Source organism: Embiotoca jacksoni, unplaced genomic scaffold, assembly GCF_022577435.1.
Source record: "Embiotoca jacksoni isolate LCO1_2020_lvr unplaced genomic scaffold, fEmbJac1.0.p SCAF_2, whole genome shotgun sequence".
NCBI classification, from domain to species: Eukaryota; Metazoa; Chordata; class Actinopteri; family Embiotocidae; genus Embiotoca; species Embiotoca jacksoni.
The window spans coordinates 25,297,971-25,318,366 of NW_027185340.1; the positions used below are offsets into that span (position 1 = coordinate 25,297,971).

Sequence of the window (20,396 nt, forward strand, 5' to 3'; positions counted from 1 at the left end):
CCACTGAGTGTCAAAGTGGAGTCGATGCAGACGCTCCCCTGCCTGTCAAATACGTTAGTGTCCCAGTCGAACATAGCAGAGGTGATCAGAGCCGACATGCAGAGCAGCAAACACAACATCCTCCACTCATCAGACACTCTGAGGGCATAAACAGCTGCAGCAGCATGGAGGCTGGAGTTTGGAGGCTGGATGGGACTGAGCAGATCTCTGAGTGCAACTTTACGAAAGCACATTGAGTGTGTCGTGAACTCACTGAAACAGAAGAGGAGAGACTGAGGACGCAGCAGGTGGTGGAGGAGGTCTGACTGAGGGTGGAGGAGATCCTGCAGCTGGGTATCAGTGTAGCTCTCCGTCTGAACTGCAGCAGCATCACATCAACATAAACAGCTGTGTGTCTGACACTCAGCTGACTCTCAGTGTCCTCCTCCGCCCGCCTCTCTGTCATCACTCCACCTCTCTCCTCAAACACAAAGGTCGCCTCCGACAACACTCCAGTTCATATTAGAGGAGGTGGCCATGGCGACCAAAGTGATGAGAGGATGGAGATATGTGTGGGCGCCACGCTGTTGCTGTAGCAACCAGGTATCCAGGCAAATGGCATTCTTGTGTGAAGTGACTGTATGTCAGATGTAAAACTCCACTAAAGAGCAGATTGAACAAATCTGTAGAGAACATGTAATCTGTAGAGAACATGTAATCTGTAGAGAACATGTATTCTGTAGAGAACATTTAATCTGTAGAGAACATGTATTCTGTAGAGAACATGTAATCTGTAGAAAACATGTATTCTGTAGAGAACATGTATTCTGTAGAGAACATGTAATCCGTAGAGAACATGTATTCCGTAGGGAACATGTAATCCGTAGGGAACATGTATTCCGTAGAGAACATGTATTCCGTAGAGAACATGTATTCCGTAGGGAACATGTATTCTGTAGGGAACATGTAATCCGTAGAGAACATTTAATCTGTAGAGAACATGTATTCTGTAGAGAACATGTAATCCGTAGAGAACATGTATTCTGTAGAGAACATGTATTCCGTAGAGAACATGTATTCCGTAGGGAACATGTATTCTGTAGGGAACATGTAATCCGTAGAGAACATGTATTCCGTAGAGAACATGTATTCCGTAGAGAACATGTATTCTGTAGAGAACATGTATTCCGTAGAGAACATGTATTCTGTAGAGAACATGTATTCTGTAGGGAACATGTATTCTGTCGGGAACATGTATTCCGTAGATTACAGATTACAGATTACATGTTCCCTACAGTGTAGAGAACATGTAATCCGTAGAGAACATGTATTCCGTAGAGAACATGTATTCCGTAGGGAACATGTATTCCGTAGAGAACATGTAATCCGTAGAGAACATGTAATCTGTAGAGAACATGTAATCTGTAGAGAACAACCTTTAGTTCAGAAGCAGGATTTATTTTTCTGTTTATCATGAGTTCTAATCCAGTTCAGATGCACAAACTGAACACGACTCTGAACACAGCCCTGACCTGCTTCACCATCGCTTCAAAAGAAAGCTGCTCACAATGGAGTGGGTATAATCGCCATGGTGACCAAAGCAAACTCAGGACATGTTGTCATGGTGACTGCACTCACTTACCCTAAGTGAGTGCAGGCTCTGATGAGACTGAAGCTGCATCTCATGGAGGAAACATGTGGAATGTCAGAAGACAAGGGGGCATCAACCCACATGCATGTACAAACACACGTGACATACCTACACACACAGGAAACACCTGGGCTGTGATGTCACATGACACACATTCATTCAGGTTCCTGTGGGTTTGAGAATCACGTGATCGTTTCTACACATCCTGCCGGAGCGGAACCACACGTGTCTCCTGATTCTTCATGTAAACAAACTACCGTCACAGATTCTGTTCTGGAAGTCTCCACACACGGCTGATATTTTATGAATAGATCAAAACAGCTGCGGCCACCAGAGTTCACATCCCAGTTATATTATCATGGACACTGAAATGGACCGCTGAAACTTACTGATCCAACAATCAACGTATAAACGTCACTAAAACCGAATCTGATTAAGTTATTCACACAATAATGTGACAGATAATTTATTTCATTTCACGTCTGTGTGTATTTTCACTGTGATAGATCAGCTGTGTGAGGACAGCATGAGTTAGAGTTAGCTGTCATATCCTTTCTCGAAGGACAAAATACTGTCAGGGCTTAAGGCACAGTTACCATAGCAACATCAGAATATAATGTCAGAAACAGGCGTGATAAGCGCTTCTTACCAAACATGGCGACTTTTTGTATTTTCTCGAGCAAATATCAGAGGAAAATCTATATTTCACTTGTGTGAATCTCTTTGTACATTAGGGGGGGCGGTAGTGAGTCCCTGTTGTGTCCAGCCAGTTCAGTATCATGGCAAAGTGTAAAATAGACATGCCTGTCCACTACAGAAAAACGTGAGGTAGCTTGGTTTTTGGCCTCTGGAGACGTCACAGTTTTACGTTTCGTAAACATTTAATTTACACGCACGTAAATCTCACGTCAGGAAGGAACATGTGACCAAGAACAAAGAACATTTTTGATGGTATTCAGAGGTTGGAGGGGATGAATCCAAAAGGTGACGTTGTACCCGGTTTAGTAACACCAACCATGTTGTTTTTCCGGGTTCAGGGTTCAGAGTTCAGAGTTCAGGGTTCAGGGTTCAGGGCTCAGGATTTAGGTTTCAGGGTTCAGAGTCCAGGGTTTAGGGTTCAGGGTTCAGGGTTTAGGGTTTAGGGTTCGGGGTTCAGGGTTTAGGGTTCAGAGTTAAGGGTTCAGAGTATAGGGTATAGGGTTCAGAGTGCAGGGTTCAGGGTTTAGGGTTTAGGGTTCAGGATTTAGGGTTCAGAGTTCAGGGTTTAGGGTTCAGAGTTCAGGGTTCAGAGTTCAGGGTTTAGGATTCAAGGTTCAGAGTTCAGGGTATAAGGTTTAGGGTTCAGGGTTCAGGGCTCAGGGTTCGGGGTTCAGGGTTTAGGGTTCAGGGTTCAGGGTTCAGGGCTCAGGGTTTAGGGTTTAGGGTTCAGGGTTCAGCGTTTAGGGTTCAGGATTCAAGGTTCAGGGTATAGGGTTTAGGGTTCAGGGTTCAGGGCTCAGGGTTTAGGGTTCAGGATTCAAGGTTCAGGGCTCAGGATTTAGGTTTCAGGGTTCAGAGTTCAAGGTTTAGGGTTCAGAGTTAAGGGTTCAAGGTTTAGAGTTTAGGCTTCAGGGTTCAGCGTTTAGGGTTCAGGATTCAAGGTTCAGGGTACAGGGTTTAGGGTTCAGGGTTCAGGGCTCAGGGTTTAGGGTTTAGGGTTCAAGGCTCAGGGTTTAGGGTTCAGGATTCAAGGTTCAGGGCTCATGATTTAGGTTTCAGGGTTCAGGGCTCAGGGTTTAGGGTTTAGGGTTCAGGGTTCAGGGCTCAGGGTTTCGGGTTTAGGGGTTAGGGTTCGGGGTTCAGGGTTCAGAGTTCAGAGTTCAGGGTTCAGGGTTTAGGGTTCAGGGTTCAGAGTTAAGGGTTCAAGGTTTCGAGTTTAGGCTTCAGGGTTCAGCATTTAGGGTTCAGGATTCAAGGTTCAGGATTCAGGGCTCAGGGTTTAGGGTTCAGGGTTCAGAGTTCAGGGTTCAGGATTCAAGGTTCAGGGTTTAGGGTTTAGGGTTCAGGGTTCAGGGTTTAGGGTTCAGGGTTCAGGATTCAAGGTTCAGGGTTTAGGGTTCAATGTTCAGGGATCATCGTTCAGGGTTTACAGGGGACATTGGGATTGGGCCAGCTGCTTGGTTTGATTATGTGTTGTCGTCCTGTAGTTAGTTATTAGTTGGATCATCCTGTGAATGATGAGTGGAGGTCGTTTACATTACAGCTGGTTTCTCTCCATTTTTAACTCGATCACAGCAGCCAGGAAACAGCCACAGAGAAGGTTTTCACTTTGTGATGTCATTAGCTGCTCGAACAATCATTAGCATAAATATTCTGGAGGTTCTGTTCACCCTGTTTAACCCTTTCCACCCTGGAGGTCCTTGTAAAGAGCTGAGGAAGCAACGTGTCCTGCTTCAGTTCTGCTGCATCACTTAGTATTTGTTATTATTTGCTCTTTAATTCAGGGTTTAAATCAGGGGGAAGTAAAAAGCTCAGTTTTGTCAGGTCTCTCTCTGGTCTGGTGATATGATATTAGCGTCCATAAACCCTGAGGTTGTTCATCCTGGTCTCTCAGTTGTGGAGCTGTTACTGAAATTTAGCTTCAGGTTTGAGGGGTTAACCCTTTGAACCACAGGCTGTATTCAGGCTCATTTTGTTGGAATTAACCGTTCATGGTATATCTAGTTTTTTTCAGGACAGTCTCAGTTATCCAGATCTTTTATTTCATTTGATAACACTGATTTTTTTTTTAGATAAGACTTTATATCAAGGACAAAAATAATTTGTCTTATGAAATAGTTCTATTTTTACATGTATCTCACCATCAGATACTGTCAGTAAAGATATATTTTTATAGCTTTGTAGATGAGGTTGTCTAGAATCTGGAAATATCTGAACTATGTTTGTGAGACACTGTATGACTGTTCAAATATAAAAATATCTGTTTAGTGCCTAACGGAAAATAAAAGTGATGTGCGTCCCACCAGCGACTCACATTCAGCGAATACGGCTCTGAGATATGTGATGATAACTCAGCTGGAGTGTCGGACCAATAATATGTTATTGTTATTATTTTTCATACAAAGTGGGAAGTAATGTCAGACCTGTGTTGGAGACACAACGGAGGTCAGCTGTGATTTGATATCTGGATTAGATGAAAACTCTTCATCATACAGAGAAACGAGCGGTGTCATCAGGGAGGGTGAGTTCTGCTGGTTATGTTTTTATGCAGCATGTTATGAAGCGATCGGGACTTTTATTATTGGATGGAGAGTCGGAGAGTGGAGATGGACGCAGCGCTTCATGCAGTGTAACGACGAGCACATTTGATGCAACTTTAAAGCCGATTTTCTCCGCAACGCTTCGTCTATCAAACTCAAAGTTATTCTTTGATCAAATTTAGTAAAGACTTCCTCTGTTATTCTGCCTGTCATCCCCCATTAGGCAAGAGGGTGAACCGGTAAAAGTCAAAAGTGTGTGTATTATGATTGTGCTGTCACCTGTAGCATTAAAGCTCTACAGGTGAGCTCGGTTCAGTCGATGCAGCAGGTCCACAGATGAGACTCCCGACGAACATCTCACATACTGAAGCTGACCTTTAACTTTAATCCCAGCGAGGAAGGATGAAAGGATTGCAAAACGCTGCCTGATTAAATGTTCCTGGAGGTAATCACTGTCAGAGCGTCCCGGAAGGAACACTCAGACCTACATTATAAAGGAGCACGCCTGCTATCATAACACCTTTATTGATGCTGGTTTACAGCCACTCTTATCTCAGGAGAACTGACACATCTACTCTGAGTGCCAACGTTTCGTCAGACCAGCAGCTGAAAGTATGTAAACTTCAGCAGGAACTAACTTCCTGCAGCACTCAATAAAAAACAAACCTGGACGTTGATACTGGTCAGCTCAGGAGGGGCAGCGGCGCACGACCTCCCACCGAGGGTTATGCAAGTGTGAAGACGACGAAACATTCCTCCGGAAATACGGTGAATGTTCAGGAGATCCTAACAACAGAGGGGTCAACAGCCTCCGTAGGGGGTGAGCAGAGGCTCCCACTTATCTAATCACAACCTCATAAACTGTGGAGGAACACAAGTTCACACAACACGCACAACATGCGCTGCAGCCACCTGCAGGCGGACGTCCACGGAGTGGCGGACCAGCCGACCGCGAGGCTCTCCGGAGGGCCAGCAACCCGACATGGAGCCAAGCGCAGGCAGCCTTTGGATGAACCTCCTGCTTTCAGCCATGCAAACACAGCTCAGGCCTTCAGTCACCGCGTCTCAACAACTCCTGCAATAACATTTAGGGTTGAACGAAACGCTCCCGTTGAACGCAGCTCAGTGATGCGCACGCAGCAGGAGGAAGCTACCGTGTTTGCAGATCAAATGATTGATGTTTGAAATGTCTTTTCCATAAGAGTGCAAATGAAGAGGTGTTTCAGTGACTGTGAGTTTCGGAGGTTTGATGGTGAATCTCTGTGATCCTCCTTCAGATAAACGTGTGTGCGGTTTGCGTAACAGCTGATGAGCGAAGTGCACGAGGGCGACACACTTACGTTCTACTCTCTTCTCCAACATGGCGAGGCGGTTGGTGACCTCGGTCTTCAGCTCGTTGATCTTGAACGCCCTGCGGACGGAGGGATGCAGGTGGGAGAGAGACGGGAAGAGTAAGATCAGAGACATAAATCTGGTGTCATCTCCACACTGCAGACAGATGTTTGCAGCTGTTTGATAATAAACTCATGAGATTTCAACATTCGAGCCTTCCCGTAACATCTCTGCACGGCTCGGATATATCTTTAGAGATCTCTGCTGAACACATCTACAAACCGACTGTAAATCATCAACAGCCAACGGCTTCAGGTTAGGAAAGAAAAAGGATCCAGGATTTCAACATAAATCTCTTTCTCAGACAAAACCAGCACCTGAGGTCACATGTTCTCTGTTAATTATTCCATAATCCAGACGCTCTGATCAACAGAAGCAGCCAGCAGACAGACAGACGGACACCAACATGCCGGTGAACACTGTGTACACAAGGAGGAGTGACCGCTCCGCTGAGGGGAGGCAGCTCTCCTGTCATTATTAAAAACTAAGACAGAAAACTTTCCTTTCTAAACAGAAAACCCAGAGAACAGGTGACCTGATTAAAAACTAGAAACCCAGATTAAATCTGTTGACAGAGAAGAAGAAGAAGAAGAAGGAAAGAGCGAACATGAACCAGCTGCATGTTATCTGCTGCTTACCTTGAAAACTGCTCTGCTACCTGCGTCAGTACATTCTGAAAGAGTTCCTCTTTATCTGAGAAGAGAGCAGGCATGAGGCCGAGTTACACACTGACACACACCACCACCACCCCCCCCCCCCCAACACACACACACACACACACAGAGGTGTGCAACAGTAAACAGCTTGGATCCACACAGGCAGAAGATTTTATTGTTAATAGAGAAGCAGCTTAAAGTGCTGTTTCCCAACAGTCCTCACAAACACATACAGATATGAACACACACACACACACACACACACACATACACACACACACACACACACACACACACACACACAGAAATAAACAGATATGAACACACACACAAATGAAAAAAAAAATCATATTTATCAGAATTTTGTAATTATTCAACAAGAATACTGTCAGGACTTCACCAAACATTTGTGTTCTTATTCTTCCTTCAGTGTCGATTCATCAGGAGCTTTGTGTGAATAATTTATATTCCAATCATGAATTAAATGAACTACGCTGCTTTGTGTAACCTGCTTTATTTTTTTTTATTTTTATTTTTTTTATTTCACTTTATTAATCCCCGAGGGGAAATTTCTTCACTACAGCAGGGGGGCTCTCAGGGGGGAGGTGCTGCAACAGGCTGCCACTAGCGCGGCGCCAGGTAACCTGACCTGAGGTGCATGTTTTTGTGCATGTTTTTGGATGATGGGAGGAAGCCGGAGAACCCACGCAAGCACAGGGAGAACATGCAAACTCCGCACAGAAAGGCCCAGGACCGGATTCAAACCCGGAACCTTTTTGCTGTGAGGCGACAATGCTAAACACTGCACCACCGTGCCACCCTATTAACCTTTAGTGTGTAGATGACAGAGTGTCTCTCTGGTCTCACACAGCTTCTAGGTTACGAAACCAGATGAGGAGATGAACACACTTTTGAATTGTTTCTTCTTTGTGTCATTTAATTACAATTAATTCGTAGTTACCCTGAATGTCTTTTATATTTTATGTCTGAGATCGGCTGCTGCGTCATGACGCTCCAACTGACTGACTCACATTTAATTCAATAGACAAGAGTCAGCTTCATGTTTATATCATTAACTCAATCAGAAGGTTGTTTTAATTATTAATATAAGTGGGATTAAATATGTAGAACATCATCGACCTGTCTGTGCGGTTCTGGATGGGTCTGATGAAAACTGTCCTCCGACCGCTGGACCGGACTCAACGCTGCATGTTTGATGACTTGCCTGTTCATGGGGTTCTTGTTGATCTACGAAAACTGCTTTTCAGCACAAGCTAAGAGAAAAAGCCCCGTGCACCGCACTGACATGTCAACATTCGTAGATTTGCGGTATCAAAAGAGGGCCGTTGGACTCAAGTAGCACCGGAGACGTGAAGATGAGACTTGACTGCAGACTTAGTAGCTGAGTGACTTTTAAAAACGTCTGAGAGTCATTTTGCCTTTTGGACCTCCATTATGACCAACAGCAGGCCGACGTCTCCAGCTGCAGCTGCTGCTCCTGATTTGGAGTCTTCCCATTGGACTGTCAGAGATGCTTTGATTCAACTGGACATTAAATACCAATTTACATTCAAAACAGCGTCGCCATGGTGCTCTGCATCAATCGACAGGACAAACATGCCGTCTAAAGACTGAAGACTAGACTTTGTTTGGATCCTAGAGACTTTACTCACTTTACGGTTCTACACGTTGTATTATTGACACTAACCGAAGGCCTTTCTGCAGCTGACGGCGTGTGACCGAGGACACTGGATGATCTGAGAGGACTGATCCAGACCGGCAGAACGAGTAGCAGAGGGAGAGTTCAGTGAAGTCACCATAAAACAGGTTATATGGCTCTGAATGATTAGAGAGCTTTTTATAGATGTTTCCCAGGCGTGCACCACAACAATGGTGTTCAGAGCATGTTGGAATAGATTTGACACTCACATTCATATTGCAGCATGCTCGCAGGCCTCACACACACACAACACACACCTACAGCACAACATTATTGTGATTGGCCCTGATGTAAATGTTTGGGAGCCACACACAGCAGGGAGCAATGTCACTGGAACAAATGATCATTTCCCAGCATGCCTTCTTCCTCTGTAACCTTTGAGAATACAGCAACCTAACTTAATGGGCCTCATTGATGTGTGTATGTAATATGTATTTTTGATAAAACATGCTGCTTTGGAACGTTTCAATAAAGACGAACAAAGATGTATAAAATAGGCTAAGAAGGTGGTAAATATATCCCAACCAGAAAAGTTGGGGATTAACCCTTGAAATGCTTCAGAAACGGCGAAGAAGCGACAAGCCGGGCGAGATGTTCTGATGACATCACGTTTCAAGAGGGGCGGAGCTTCACCATCCAAGACCGAAGAAGAAGGATTGTCCGGTCAGGAGACACCAGCTGGGTTTTCTTTGTGTCACCGTGAGTCCGTCCCCCAGAGTCAGACTGTCTACATCGAGTTCTACCGGGACCACCTGAACTGTGGTTGCCATGGCAACATGCTTTTCCAAAATGACAATACGCCGCTCACAACATATAAATATATAGTAATTAAATATACAGGAACTGTTTTGACAGAACACATTGAAATTTAGTCACTTTGACACATCACGGTTGTTAAAGTCAGGACATTAAAGCTGAAACAAATGATAACAATCAATGCTTCATGTGCTTTTATTTCTAACCACTTTTTTGAGAAATGAGCACAATAATGTAACTCAGAGGATTTTATTCACTAATTAAATGAAAACAGTTTAACATAAAAGCTGAGTGTGTATTAAACATAACAACAGACACACTTCTTACTATTTTCTACACACTCACAGAACTTCATGCTCACAGTCACGTGATACCCCTACCGTGTGTGTGTGTGTGTGTGTGTGTGTGTGTGTGTGTGTGTGTGTGTGTGTGTGTGTGTGTGTGTGTGTGTGTGTGAAACTCACCAGCCAGCTGTCCTCCGGTCATCGGCACCACTCGGTACGGTGACCTTCAACACAAATGACACACATACAGCGGTACAGGTGAGTTCAGCTGCTCGTTCAGCCAAACAGGATGACACACAAACACACAAACACACACGTCTACGAGGAAGATAAACAACAGTCAGATGATGTTTGTCAAAAAGACATTTCAGATTGAACCTCAGATAAGATAAGATAACACACACACACACACACCTGTCATGTGTGTTATTGATAACTGTGGACTGTGTTGGGAGTGGCTCTACGTTCATTCAGGTGAAGGGACCTGACCTGCATTGTCTCCACTGGGTTTGTCATCTCGGGACCATAAAACACATCAAAGAGTTAAAGCTTCACCTGTCGTAAAGGTGAAAACACGTCTTCACAGATGGAGTTTAGAAGGTCTGATTCACTGACTCAAATCTTAGAATCATTATCTCGGACTGAATATAGATTTTACGACATGTTTCCTTAAGCTGCAATACCACCGAGTGCCGCTAGAGGTCGTCTCCAAAAAGCCTCCGGCTCCATAGACTCCCACTCAACTTCTTTTATCCAATCCAAGGTGAATAAAATGTGTCCATCAGTTATCTCAGTGTTGTTAGCTGAAGTCACTCCTTCTTATTAGTTTTCTGGAGGTCCATCTGAAAATAATCCCTCATTCATTAGAAAAGAAGATTCAAAAAGACCTGTTTTTGGGGGCGTGTCTGTTTGATTGACATGTCTGTGGTGCAATCAGGTTACAGCTATCGGTGGGCGGGACGTAGTATCGTCAGGTCTCCAATCAGATCAGTCAGATCCACCGCTGGCTCCTCCCCAGACCTGAGACAGACCTCCACCTACTGAAGAGACAGACCTCCAGCAGGATTCACTGTGTGGTGGAGGGGTGTGGTTTGGCTCGGCTGCGGGGGGGATAGATTGGGGGAGTGGTTCAGGGAATGGTGCAGGGAAGAGGCGTAATTAGCCCAGCTGAGCCTGATTTTACTGATCGTCTCTCTCTCCCCATAAATGGAGCAGTGACACACCAGAGAGGGGAGTGCGTGGAGGTATAGCCAGACGTTGAGATGGACGCTCTCGGAGGCGCAGCAGAAGAGCGCAGACACGGTGGCGGGGTGAATTGAACTGGAAATAAACCCGATTGAACTGAGTTGAACTGGGGTGTGATTTGTGCCCGAGAACCCACCGTGGTAATACACTCATGTTACACTAGCGCCCAAAGTGGGGCGGCACATGGATTCGGACGGACAGCACTCGGAGATGCCAGTACAACCAGTCATCACGCTGGGTCAAATGCTGGGGGGGATTGCGGCCATGCAGAGCGATCAAGCGGAGGCCAATAGGCAGCTCCAAGGGGCGCTTAAGGCCCAGGCGGAGCAGCAGGCCTGTGCACTGGAGCAGCTCACAGCCTGAATATAGGGCCCCTCGTCATTAGCAGGGGTGATCCTGCACAAAATGACTCCAACAGACGATGTCCAATCATTTCAGGAGATGTACGAAGCGATGGCGAGGGCATGTGGCTGGCCGGCAGCAGAGTGGGAGGTGCGGCTCTTACTTCTCCTGGCTGGGGAGGCACAAACAGCGGACTTGGGGCTGCACCCGGGGGTCAGACATGTCTACACAGACGTGAAGAGAGCCATCATGGACCGGCTGGGCCTGTCCCCGGAGGACCATCGAAGGAACTTCCGGGAGGGCAGGCTGGGGCCCGAGGACCGGCCCTTCGCGTACACACAGCGGCTGAGGGACGCAGCAACCAGGTGGCTGCAGCAGGGGAACACAGGAAAGGGTGCAGGCGGTGATCGAGAAGGTGGTCGTCGAGCAGTTCGTGGAGGGTCTGTCGGCCAGGATGTCAGCGTGGGTCCGCTGCCCTCACCCTTCGGTGCTGGAGGCCACCATCACCTTGGCAGAGGACCACCTCGCTGTCCATTCCAGCATCACAGGGACGGCAGCCACCCGCTCGCTTCAGTCTGACCGACTGCCGCCCCTCAGAGGGGGTTACGGCAGCAGTTCCTGGCTCAGCCCCTACCAGCTCCTTGGTCGCTACCCCTCCTTCAGTTCCCGGCGCCAGCACTCTTCCCACCTATAGGGGGCCCCTCAACCGTCAGGGCAGGAGTGTTGGAGATCTGGGCAGCCCGGGCACTTCCGGAGGGAGTATCTGCTGATGGAAGTGGGCCAGACAGTTCGGGTTGCCGGCCCTCCAACACCCTCCCCCAGTCCAGGAATGATGTACCACGTTCCGGTAAGGATCCAGGGGGGTGTACATCAGGCAATGGTGAAATGGTGAAATCATTTTCCAGGCGGCTCACTATAGGTCAGGTTAGGTTAGGTAGTTACTTTATTAATCCCCGAGGGGAAATTTTTTCGCTACAGCAGCATACAGAAGCAATAAGATAATAATAGAATAATAGAATAGTATAGTTTATAGTATAACCCGATGGGTGGCCACATGGGATATGCTAAAATACTGGACTGGATAATGACCCGATTTTATTGGCCGGGTATCCGGGGGGATGTGCGCCGTTGGTGTCCATCCTGCCCAGAGTGTCAACTGGTAAACCAGCCGGCCATTCCGAGGGCGCCGTTGCGTCCTCTACCATTAATGGAGGTCCCATTTGAGCGAATTGACATGGACTTCATCGGGCCATTTCACTGGAGTGCACATGGATATTGCTTTGTTAGTTCTGGTGGATTACGCAACATGATATCCCGAGGCAGTGCCATTGTGCAACATTTCTGCAAAGAGTGTCGCGCAGGCTCTGTTTCAGGTCATCTCCCGAGTCGGAATCCTGAAAGAGATTCTGACTGACCAGGGCATCTCGTTCATGTCACGAACACTGAGGGAACTTTACGGATTACTGGGCATTAAGTCTATTCGGACCAGTGTTTATCACCCACAGACTGACGGTCTTGTGGAGCGTCTGAATAAATGGCTTGATCCTCTGTTGTTTCCAGTGCAGGAGGTTCCCCAGGCCTCCACGGGATTTTCTCCCTTTGAACTGCTGTTTGGCAGGAAACCACGGGGGGTGCTCGACCTGCTTAAGGAAAACTGGGAGGATGGTCCAAGCCCCGGAAAAAGTGAAATTCAATATGTCCTGGACCTGCGAGCAAAACTCCACACCCTGGGTCAGATGTCACGGGAGAATTTGCTCCAGGCCCAGGAACATCCACAACAGAGGGGCCAAGCTGAGGCAATTCACACCGGGAGAAAAGGTACTTGTATTGTTTCCTTCTTCCAGCTCAAAACTCCTCGCCAAGTGGCAAGGGCCCTTTGTGGTCACATGGCGAGTAGGGGATGTCGACTATGAGGTAGTGCATTCTGACAGGGGCGGAGCTACACAGCTCTACCATCTCAACCTCTTAAAGGCATGGAGAGAGGCGGAATCTGTTTCTCTGGTGTCCGCGGTATCTGAGAGAGAGGAGCTGGGGCCAGAGGTTCCAAAATCTACCAATCCTGCCTCGCTCCCTTATGACGCCCAGAACAGACGTTGCCCAGTTGCAGAAGCAGTTTGCTGACGTGTTCTCCCTCCTGCCAGGTCGCACAAACCTCTTGGCGCACCACATTGAGACGTCTCCAGGTGTGACGGTGCGGTTACGACCCTACAGGTTACCTGAACACAAAAGAAAAGTGGTTCAGAGGAAATTGGCTGCTATGCTGGAGATGGGAGTAATAGAAGAGTCCAACAGTGCCTGGTGTAGCCCCATTGTTCTTGTTGTCAAGAAGGATGGATCTATACGGTTCTGTGTGGACTATTGCAGAGTGAATGATGTGTCACGATTTGATGTGTACCCAATGACCCGGGTCGACAAACTCCTGGACCGGCTGGGCACTGCACGTTTCTTCATGACACTGGATTTAACCAAGAGCTACTGGTAGATTCCTCTCTCACCAGAGTCCAAGGAAAAAACGGCCTTCTCCACTCCGTTTGGACTGTACCAATACACCACACTTCGTTTTGGGTTGTTCGGTGCCCCGGCCACTTTCCAACACCTCATGGACCAGGTGCTGCGTCCACACGCTGCAGCCTACCTGGTTGATGTCATCATCCACAGCACCACCTGGGCGGAGCATGTGCAGCAGGTGGGCGCGGTGTTGGAGTCCCTGAGGAAGGCTGGGCTCACCGCCAACCCAGGAAAGTGTGCGTTGGACGCACGGTATCTGGGGTACCACATGGGCGGGCAGGTGAGCCCTCAGGTGGACAAGACTGCTGCTATCACAGCCTGGGGGGGGGAGGGTAGCGCGGCAGGACAGCGCAAGCACTGAGGTGGGGTGGATTCAACTGGAAATAAAACCGATTGGACTGAGACCGGTGCTTAGGGTATGATTTGTGCCCGAGAACCCACCGCGGTAACACACTCACGTTACACACTGGTTTATTGTTTTATCCATTTCTCACACAGACATTTGTCAGAGAAGCTGTTTTTGTTTGTGACTCTGAGGACTCAGACTCAGCTACAGCTGTGTCTTCTCACAAACGTGCACACTGCATGTCATGGCAGCTCATGTTGGACACACCAGGATTTACAGTCAGCCAATGTGTCTTTAAATTAGACAGCAGCTTTGTTGACTGAACAATCAAAGAACCCATACAGACAGTGTTTCCTACCTCTCTGTGTTGTGTGGCATGGTGGGGTCAATGGACACCATGGCTCCGGAGGAATCCAGCAAAGACAGGTTTGTGTTTCTGCGTGAAAACAAAAAGAAGAATGACAGATCTGTCGTGCAGACATTTGAATCCTAACATGCAGGATATAAGAGCACATCACTGTAGTTATGGAGCTGAATAAAAGGCTTGTTTACTGTCAGAATTCATCTGATAACATTTGTAAAGTCTATGAGACCTGCATAATGAAATTATATTATATTTTAGAGGTAACGAGGTAACGAGGAGGGTGTCTGACCGCTCTGTGAGGAGACGGTTTGTCTTCATGCCAGGTGTGACTGTATTGTGTGGTACAGTTGACTGGATACACTGATGAGTTGAATTAACAGATAAAGAGTCAGAGGTGATCAGGTGTTGTGGGACTCATAGGTGCACCTCTTCATCTCCCTGTCTGCTACATGTAGGATCATAAAAGGATCATACAACATAATGAGGATAATTAGTGAGCAGATGTGTGGCTGACACAGGTGGTATGATTCAGGTGGTGACCACGTTGTAAAAACACAATTAAATATATATATAGAACTCCTGTATTATTCACACAAGATGAATCATTATAGAAGGCCTACTTTCATGGGAGCTAATTATCGTATGTGTGTGTTTGAATGTGTGTGTGTGTGTGTGTGTGTGTTACCTGGGCACACCCAGCGCTGTACAGAACAGCTCTTTGATGTCACACGGGCTGCAGAATCGACTGAACACCACCTGAGGGAAAACAACAAAGATGACATCATCATTTATAATCTATGACCCGAACATCTGACGGAATGAAAATATTATATCTGCATATGAACCTGTTGACAACAAAACGACATCGTTCTGTGAAGAGCAGGTGAAAGTAAAGACCAGATGATTAGATATTTGGATCACACCAGCTCAGGGTTGTTGGAGTATTTTTAATAACCAGCTTCAATCAAAGCTTCACCTCAGAGGAACAGGATCGCTCTTTAAAATGAAGAAGGGGCTACCTGGAGCAGGTGTAATTTTATTCAAGCTAAAGAAGAAGACTGTGATGAATATGAATATAAATCCTTCTAAAAGTGATGAACACAAGTATCACCCATCAGTGATGTCATCGTTGGTTTGTGAACGTTATGAATCCTCCAGTTCAGATTCTGTCCGTCACCATCTTGATAGTTCAGAGTGGTTTGGAGCAGGAAGTGACCATATTTGGACGAGCTGGGGAGGAGCCAGCGGCGGATCTGACTGATCTGATTGGAAACCTGACGATACTACGTCCCGCCCACCGATAGCTGTAACCTGACTGCACCACAGGCCTGTCAATCAAACAGACACGCCCCCAAAAACAGGTCTTCTTGAATCTTCTTTTCTAATGAATGAGGGATTATTTTCAGATGGACCTCCAGAAAACTAATAAGAAGGAGTGACTTTAGCTAACAACACCGAGATAACTGATGGACACATTTGATTCACTTTGGATTTGATGAGAGAAGTTGAATGGGAGTCTATGGAGGGCCTGATTCACAAGGAGGGCAGGGTTTTGTGATTGTACTGTGCAGTATGCAGTATGGTGCATATGTTTCACACTCAGTGCACAGATATTCACACAAAAGGGTAGACTTCCTGTGTAGTGCACTTTACAGACACCAGGGAGGGATTTTAGACAAATACCCACTAGTTCTGTGTCTTAGCTTCGAGCCCACTGGTTGCTAACAAAGACACATAACTGTATCACACACATACAGTTTAATCTTTTAAACATGTCGTTTCACACTGCTGGCCACTAAATGTCACTCACACAGGAGGAGTGCAGGCTTCACTTCTTTCCAGCTGTTGATTCATCACCTTTCATGAGGAGTGAGTGGGACGGAGTCACAATACACTACCGTGTGTGTGTCTGTAATGGGGAAGGATCATGGCAGAGCAACAGTGTGGCTGCAGATCAGAGAGGAATCAGATTCAAAGCTTTCCGATGAGGTCCTCAGTCTGACTCTCACCTACGTCCTCAGGACAGAAATAAAACGGCCTGTCCTCACCGACAGTCAATCAGCAACTTTTACTCACCAACTTTTAAGTCACCAGATAATGCAGGACGTTTGTCACGTGCTCAGATCAGATGGAGGTGAACTCAACAACTTCATCTGGAGAACTTCTCAAATCTTTATTCTACTTCTTTTCTGTCCTTAATGAAGCAGCACTGGGTTCTTCTGGGTCCTCTGGTTCTTCTGATTCTTCTGGTTCCTCTGATTCTTCTGGTTGCTCTAATTCTTCTGGTTCTTCTGATTCCTCTAGTTCTTCTGGTTGCTCTGGTTCTTCTGGTTCTTGTGGTTCCTCTCGTTCTTCTTGTTCCTCTAGTTAATGAACCTCAGATTAAATCACTGAACCTCAGATTAAAGGATAAACGTCAGTTTAAATCATTGAACCTCAGATTAAATAATGAACCTGGTATTAAATCACTGAACCTCAGATTAAATAATTGAACCTCATATTAAATAATGAACCTCAGATTAAATCAGAGTCTCAGATTAAATGATGAACATCACATTAAATCAATGAACAACAGATTAAATCACTGAACCTCAGATTAAATAATGACCCTTAGATTAAAGGATGGACATCAGATTAAATCAATGATCAACAGATTAAATCACTAAACCTGAGATTGAATAATGAATCTCAGATTAAATCATTGAACCTCAGATTAAAGGATGAACCTCAGATTAAATCATTGAACCTCATTAAATAATGAACCTCAGATTAAAGGATAAATCTCATATTAAATCAATAAACCTCATTAAATAATTGAACCTCATATTAAATAATAAACCTCAGATTAAATGATGAACCTCAGATTAAATGATGAACCTCAGATAAAATAATGAACCTCATATATTGTATTTCCTGTTTTCACTCCTACCATTAATCTATGTCCACAGCGACTCATCAAACACATTTATCTTCATCCACTACTGAACTTTACTGAACATAAAACTGACTCTTTTATATTAATAACTAGAATAAAAGAGCTGACATAGAGCCAGAGGACCAGTAGAGACGGAGCTGGATGTAGATGACGTGTCTCAGGGGACATGAAGACAGCGCCTCCAGAGGACAGACAGAAACAGTCTCTCGGCTGGTTGACGAGCTCTTCTACTTTGTACTGCTGTGTACATCCCCCACACCACTGTCATGCAAATACAGATACATTCAGACCTGAGCAGGGAACACTGGACAGATCTCAGGAGCCTGAAGAGGGACGGAGACAACAAAAGGCCAAAAACACACAGAGACCGACTGCAGGGAACAAACCCATGTAGTGTGTATTTAATGTGTATTTAATGTTTTTAATGTGTATGTAGTGTGTATTTAATGTGTATCTAGTGTGTATGTGATGTGTATTTAATGTGTATGTAGTGTGTATGTAATGTGTATTTAATGTGTATGTAGTGTGTATTTAATGTGTATGTAGTGTGTATTTAATGTGTATGTAGTGTGTATTTAATGTGTATGTAGTGTGTATGTAGTGTGTATTTAATGTGTATATAGTGTGTATGTAGTGTGTATGTAGTGTGTATTTAATGTCTATGTAGTGTGTATCTAATGTGTATTTAACGTGTATGTAGTGTGTATCTAATGTGTATTTAATGTGTATGTAATGTGTATGTAGTGTGTATCTAATGTGTATTTAATGTGTATTTAATGTGTATTTAACGTGTATGTAGTGTGTATGTAGTGTGTATCTAATGTGTATTTAATGTGTATTTAATGTGTATTTAACGTGTATGTAGTGTGTATGTAGTGTGTATCTAATGTGTATTTAATGTGTATTTAACGTGTATGTAGTGTGTATGTAATGTGTATTTTATGTGTATTTCACCTTCCCCCTGCTGTTTGTTTCCAGGTTAAAACCTCCAGTGTGGAGATCCTCAGAGGAACCTCCAGTGTGCGTGGACGGACGGTCACCTGACTCGACCACGCCCCCTCACTGTGCTGGACATGTGTGACAGGACAGTTTGGACTTCAGCATGCTAACGTGTGCTAGCACAGAAGGGCCCGTCCTGGAGACACACTGAGTGAATGGGTGATCGGGTTCATCCATCGGCTGAATGCTGACACTGTGTCCATTTCAAATTAAAAGCCCTAGTTTCAAATTAAAAACCCTAGTTTCAAATTAAAAGCCCTAGTTTCAAATTAAAAACCCTAGTTTCAAATGAAAAGCCCTGGTTTCAAATTAAAAGCTCTCGAGCATGGTCCAGCCACGTAGTGCTGTTTTATGATTTTAACTATAATCTTGTTAGCTAATAAAGTCCTCACTATATTCACTGTGACTGACAGATTGAAAGCCCACCAGCCAGAATTTACTGTCATTTATTAATGACACATAATTCAAGCATCTCTCTGTGACATATTTTTCTCCTTTACAAAAAGGCTGTGATGCTGTTTTTGTGTGTTAGCTGAGCTCAGCTGCTCCATCAATGATGACAACAGATTATTGCCTTGTATTTATCCAGAACAGAACCAGAACAGCAGCCGCTGATACACTCAGGTAACATGTCTGCAGTCTGTTCTGCACTTAAAGTGACCCTTAGTTTGTTCTTATCACCAGCACAGATGCAGTTTTCCTCACATTCATATATTAAAACATGAAACATTAATAGATAAGATATGTGAAAGTCCTTCCACCTGCGTCATGCTGTAATATTACTGCACAGGCTGCGGCATGTTTTAACCTGCTGAGTTACTTCTCAATGGACAATGTCACATTTCTCTATTAGTTAATAAATATTTAGCACATGAAAGCTTCAGTTCGTAGAATAAATAATTATCCTAAACAGAAACCACCAATCAAGATCATTTAGTTTTCATGGTACTGTGTGTCTCTGGAATAAAACTACGTGTCTCCAGGTGTCCCACCTTCTGGATCCTGCCGTCCACGTCCAGGTAGATGACCCGGTAGGAGGACGAAGCGGAGCCCATCGTCCCCTCTTCTTTCCCCGGCGTCGGCGCGTCGCTGTGCGGTTCCTGTTCCGGGCTCCGTTGCCGCCGTTAAACCGAACCGAGAGAGGCAACAGGTGGGTCAGCGGTCCGACAGCATCCCCCTGCCCGTATGCTGCTCACACACCGTCTGTTCTTTCCCGGGCTTCTCTCCGCTCTGACACCTTCCTCTCTGACCGCATCTCATAAAGCCTGGGTCCGCGCGCGCCCCCGCCTCTCAATTACTACAGACCTGCTGGGTCCGCGCTCGCGCCCCATCACACTGGCACGCGCTCACGCACAAACAGTGCACAAACAGGAGCGCACGTGGGCCGCAGAAACACACTGAATCAGACCAGACTTCCACCTGTCCGAGACAGGTGAGAGGTCACCTGTCGGCTCTGCTGCACCGGAAGTGACTCATTCTGAAGATAAAGTTCAGAGGACCAGTGATGGCATCTGGTCCGGTTCTGGTTCGGTTGGTATGTGCTCCACACAAAGTGCTTCACCTTTGACCAACAAGTTCAACAGTTGAAATGTAAAAAGATTTAAGATTAAATACGTACAATGAAAAATAACAATGTAAATGTAATAATAATTATGGATAATTATTATTAATAGTAATTAAATATTAACAGATTATGAAACAATTGTAAAGCTTTAAAAAAAATTGTAAGGAGGTCATAATTAATGACGTTAATATAACTTTCCATCATTATGGGCTGTTAGAATATTTATCGGACTCATCACTTCTGAAAACGGGCTTCAGATGATCTGGATCAAAACACAATTTATCAACACACAAAACTACAAACTGCAGGATTAAAAGCCTTTAGTAAAGATTTTAAGAGCATCCAATGGGACTCAATGACAATTAAATTGCAATTTGAACTGCATTAATATTAAACAAGCAGACATGCGGATTTCT

General features: G+C 45.3%; 1 protein-coding gene across 2 annotated transcripts in view; it reads right to left on the bottom strand.

Annotated features, from left to right (window-relative positions):
- Nucleotides 1-19,659, bottom strand: part of pde9aa (phosphodiesterase 9aa) — a 29,720-nt gene extending 10,061 nt beyond the window's left edge. The window contains exons 1-6 of one of the 2 annotated variants that reach the window (XM_069155204.1): nucleotides 19,409-19,659; nucleotides 15,168-15,238; nucleotides 14,477-14,554; nucleotides 9,858-9,901; nucleotides 6,900-6,954; nucleotides 6,210-6,280 (exon numbers count right to left, since the gene is read on the bottom strand). In XM_069155204.1, the coding sequence (XP_069011305.1) occupies nucleotides 6,210-6,280; nucleotides 6,900-6,954; nucleotides 9,858-9,901; nucleotides 14,477-14,554; nucleotides 15,168-15,238; nucleotides 19,409-19,471 (382 nt within the window). In that variant the 5' untranslated portion in view covers nucleotides 19,472-19,659. The remainder of the gene's footprint in view (nucleotides 1-6,209; nucleotides 6,281-6,899; nucleotides 6,955-9,857; nucleotides 9,902-14,476; nucleotides 14,555-15,167; nucleotides 15,239-19,408) is intronic. The other variant, XM_069155205.1, reaches the window with a different exon arrangement.
- Between the last annotated feature and the right edge of the window lie 737 nt (nucleotides 19,660-20,396).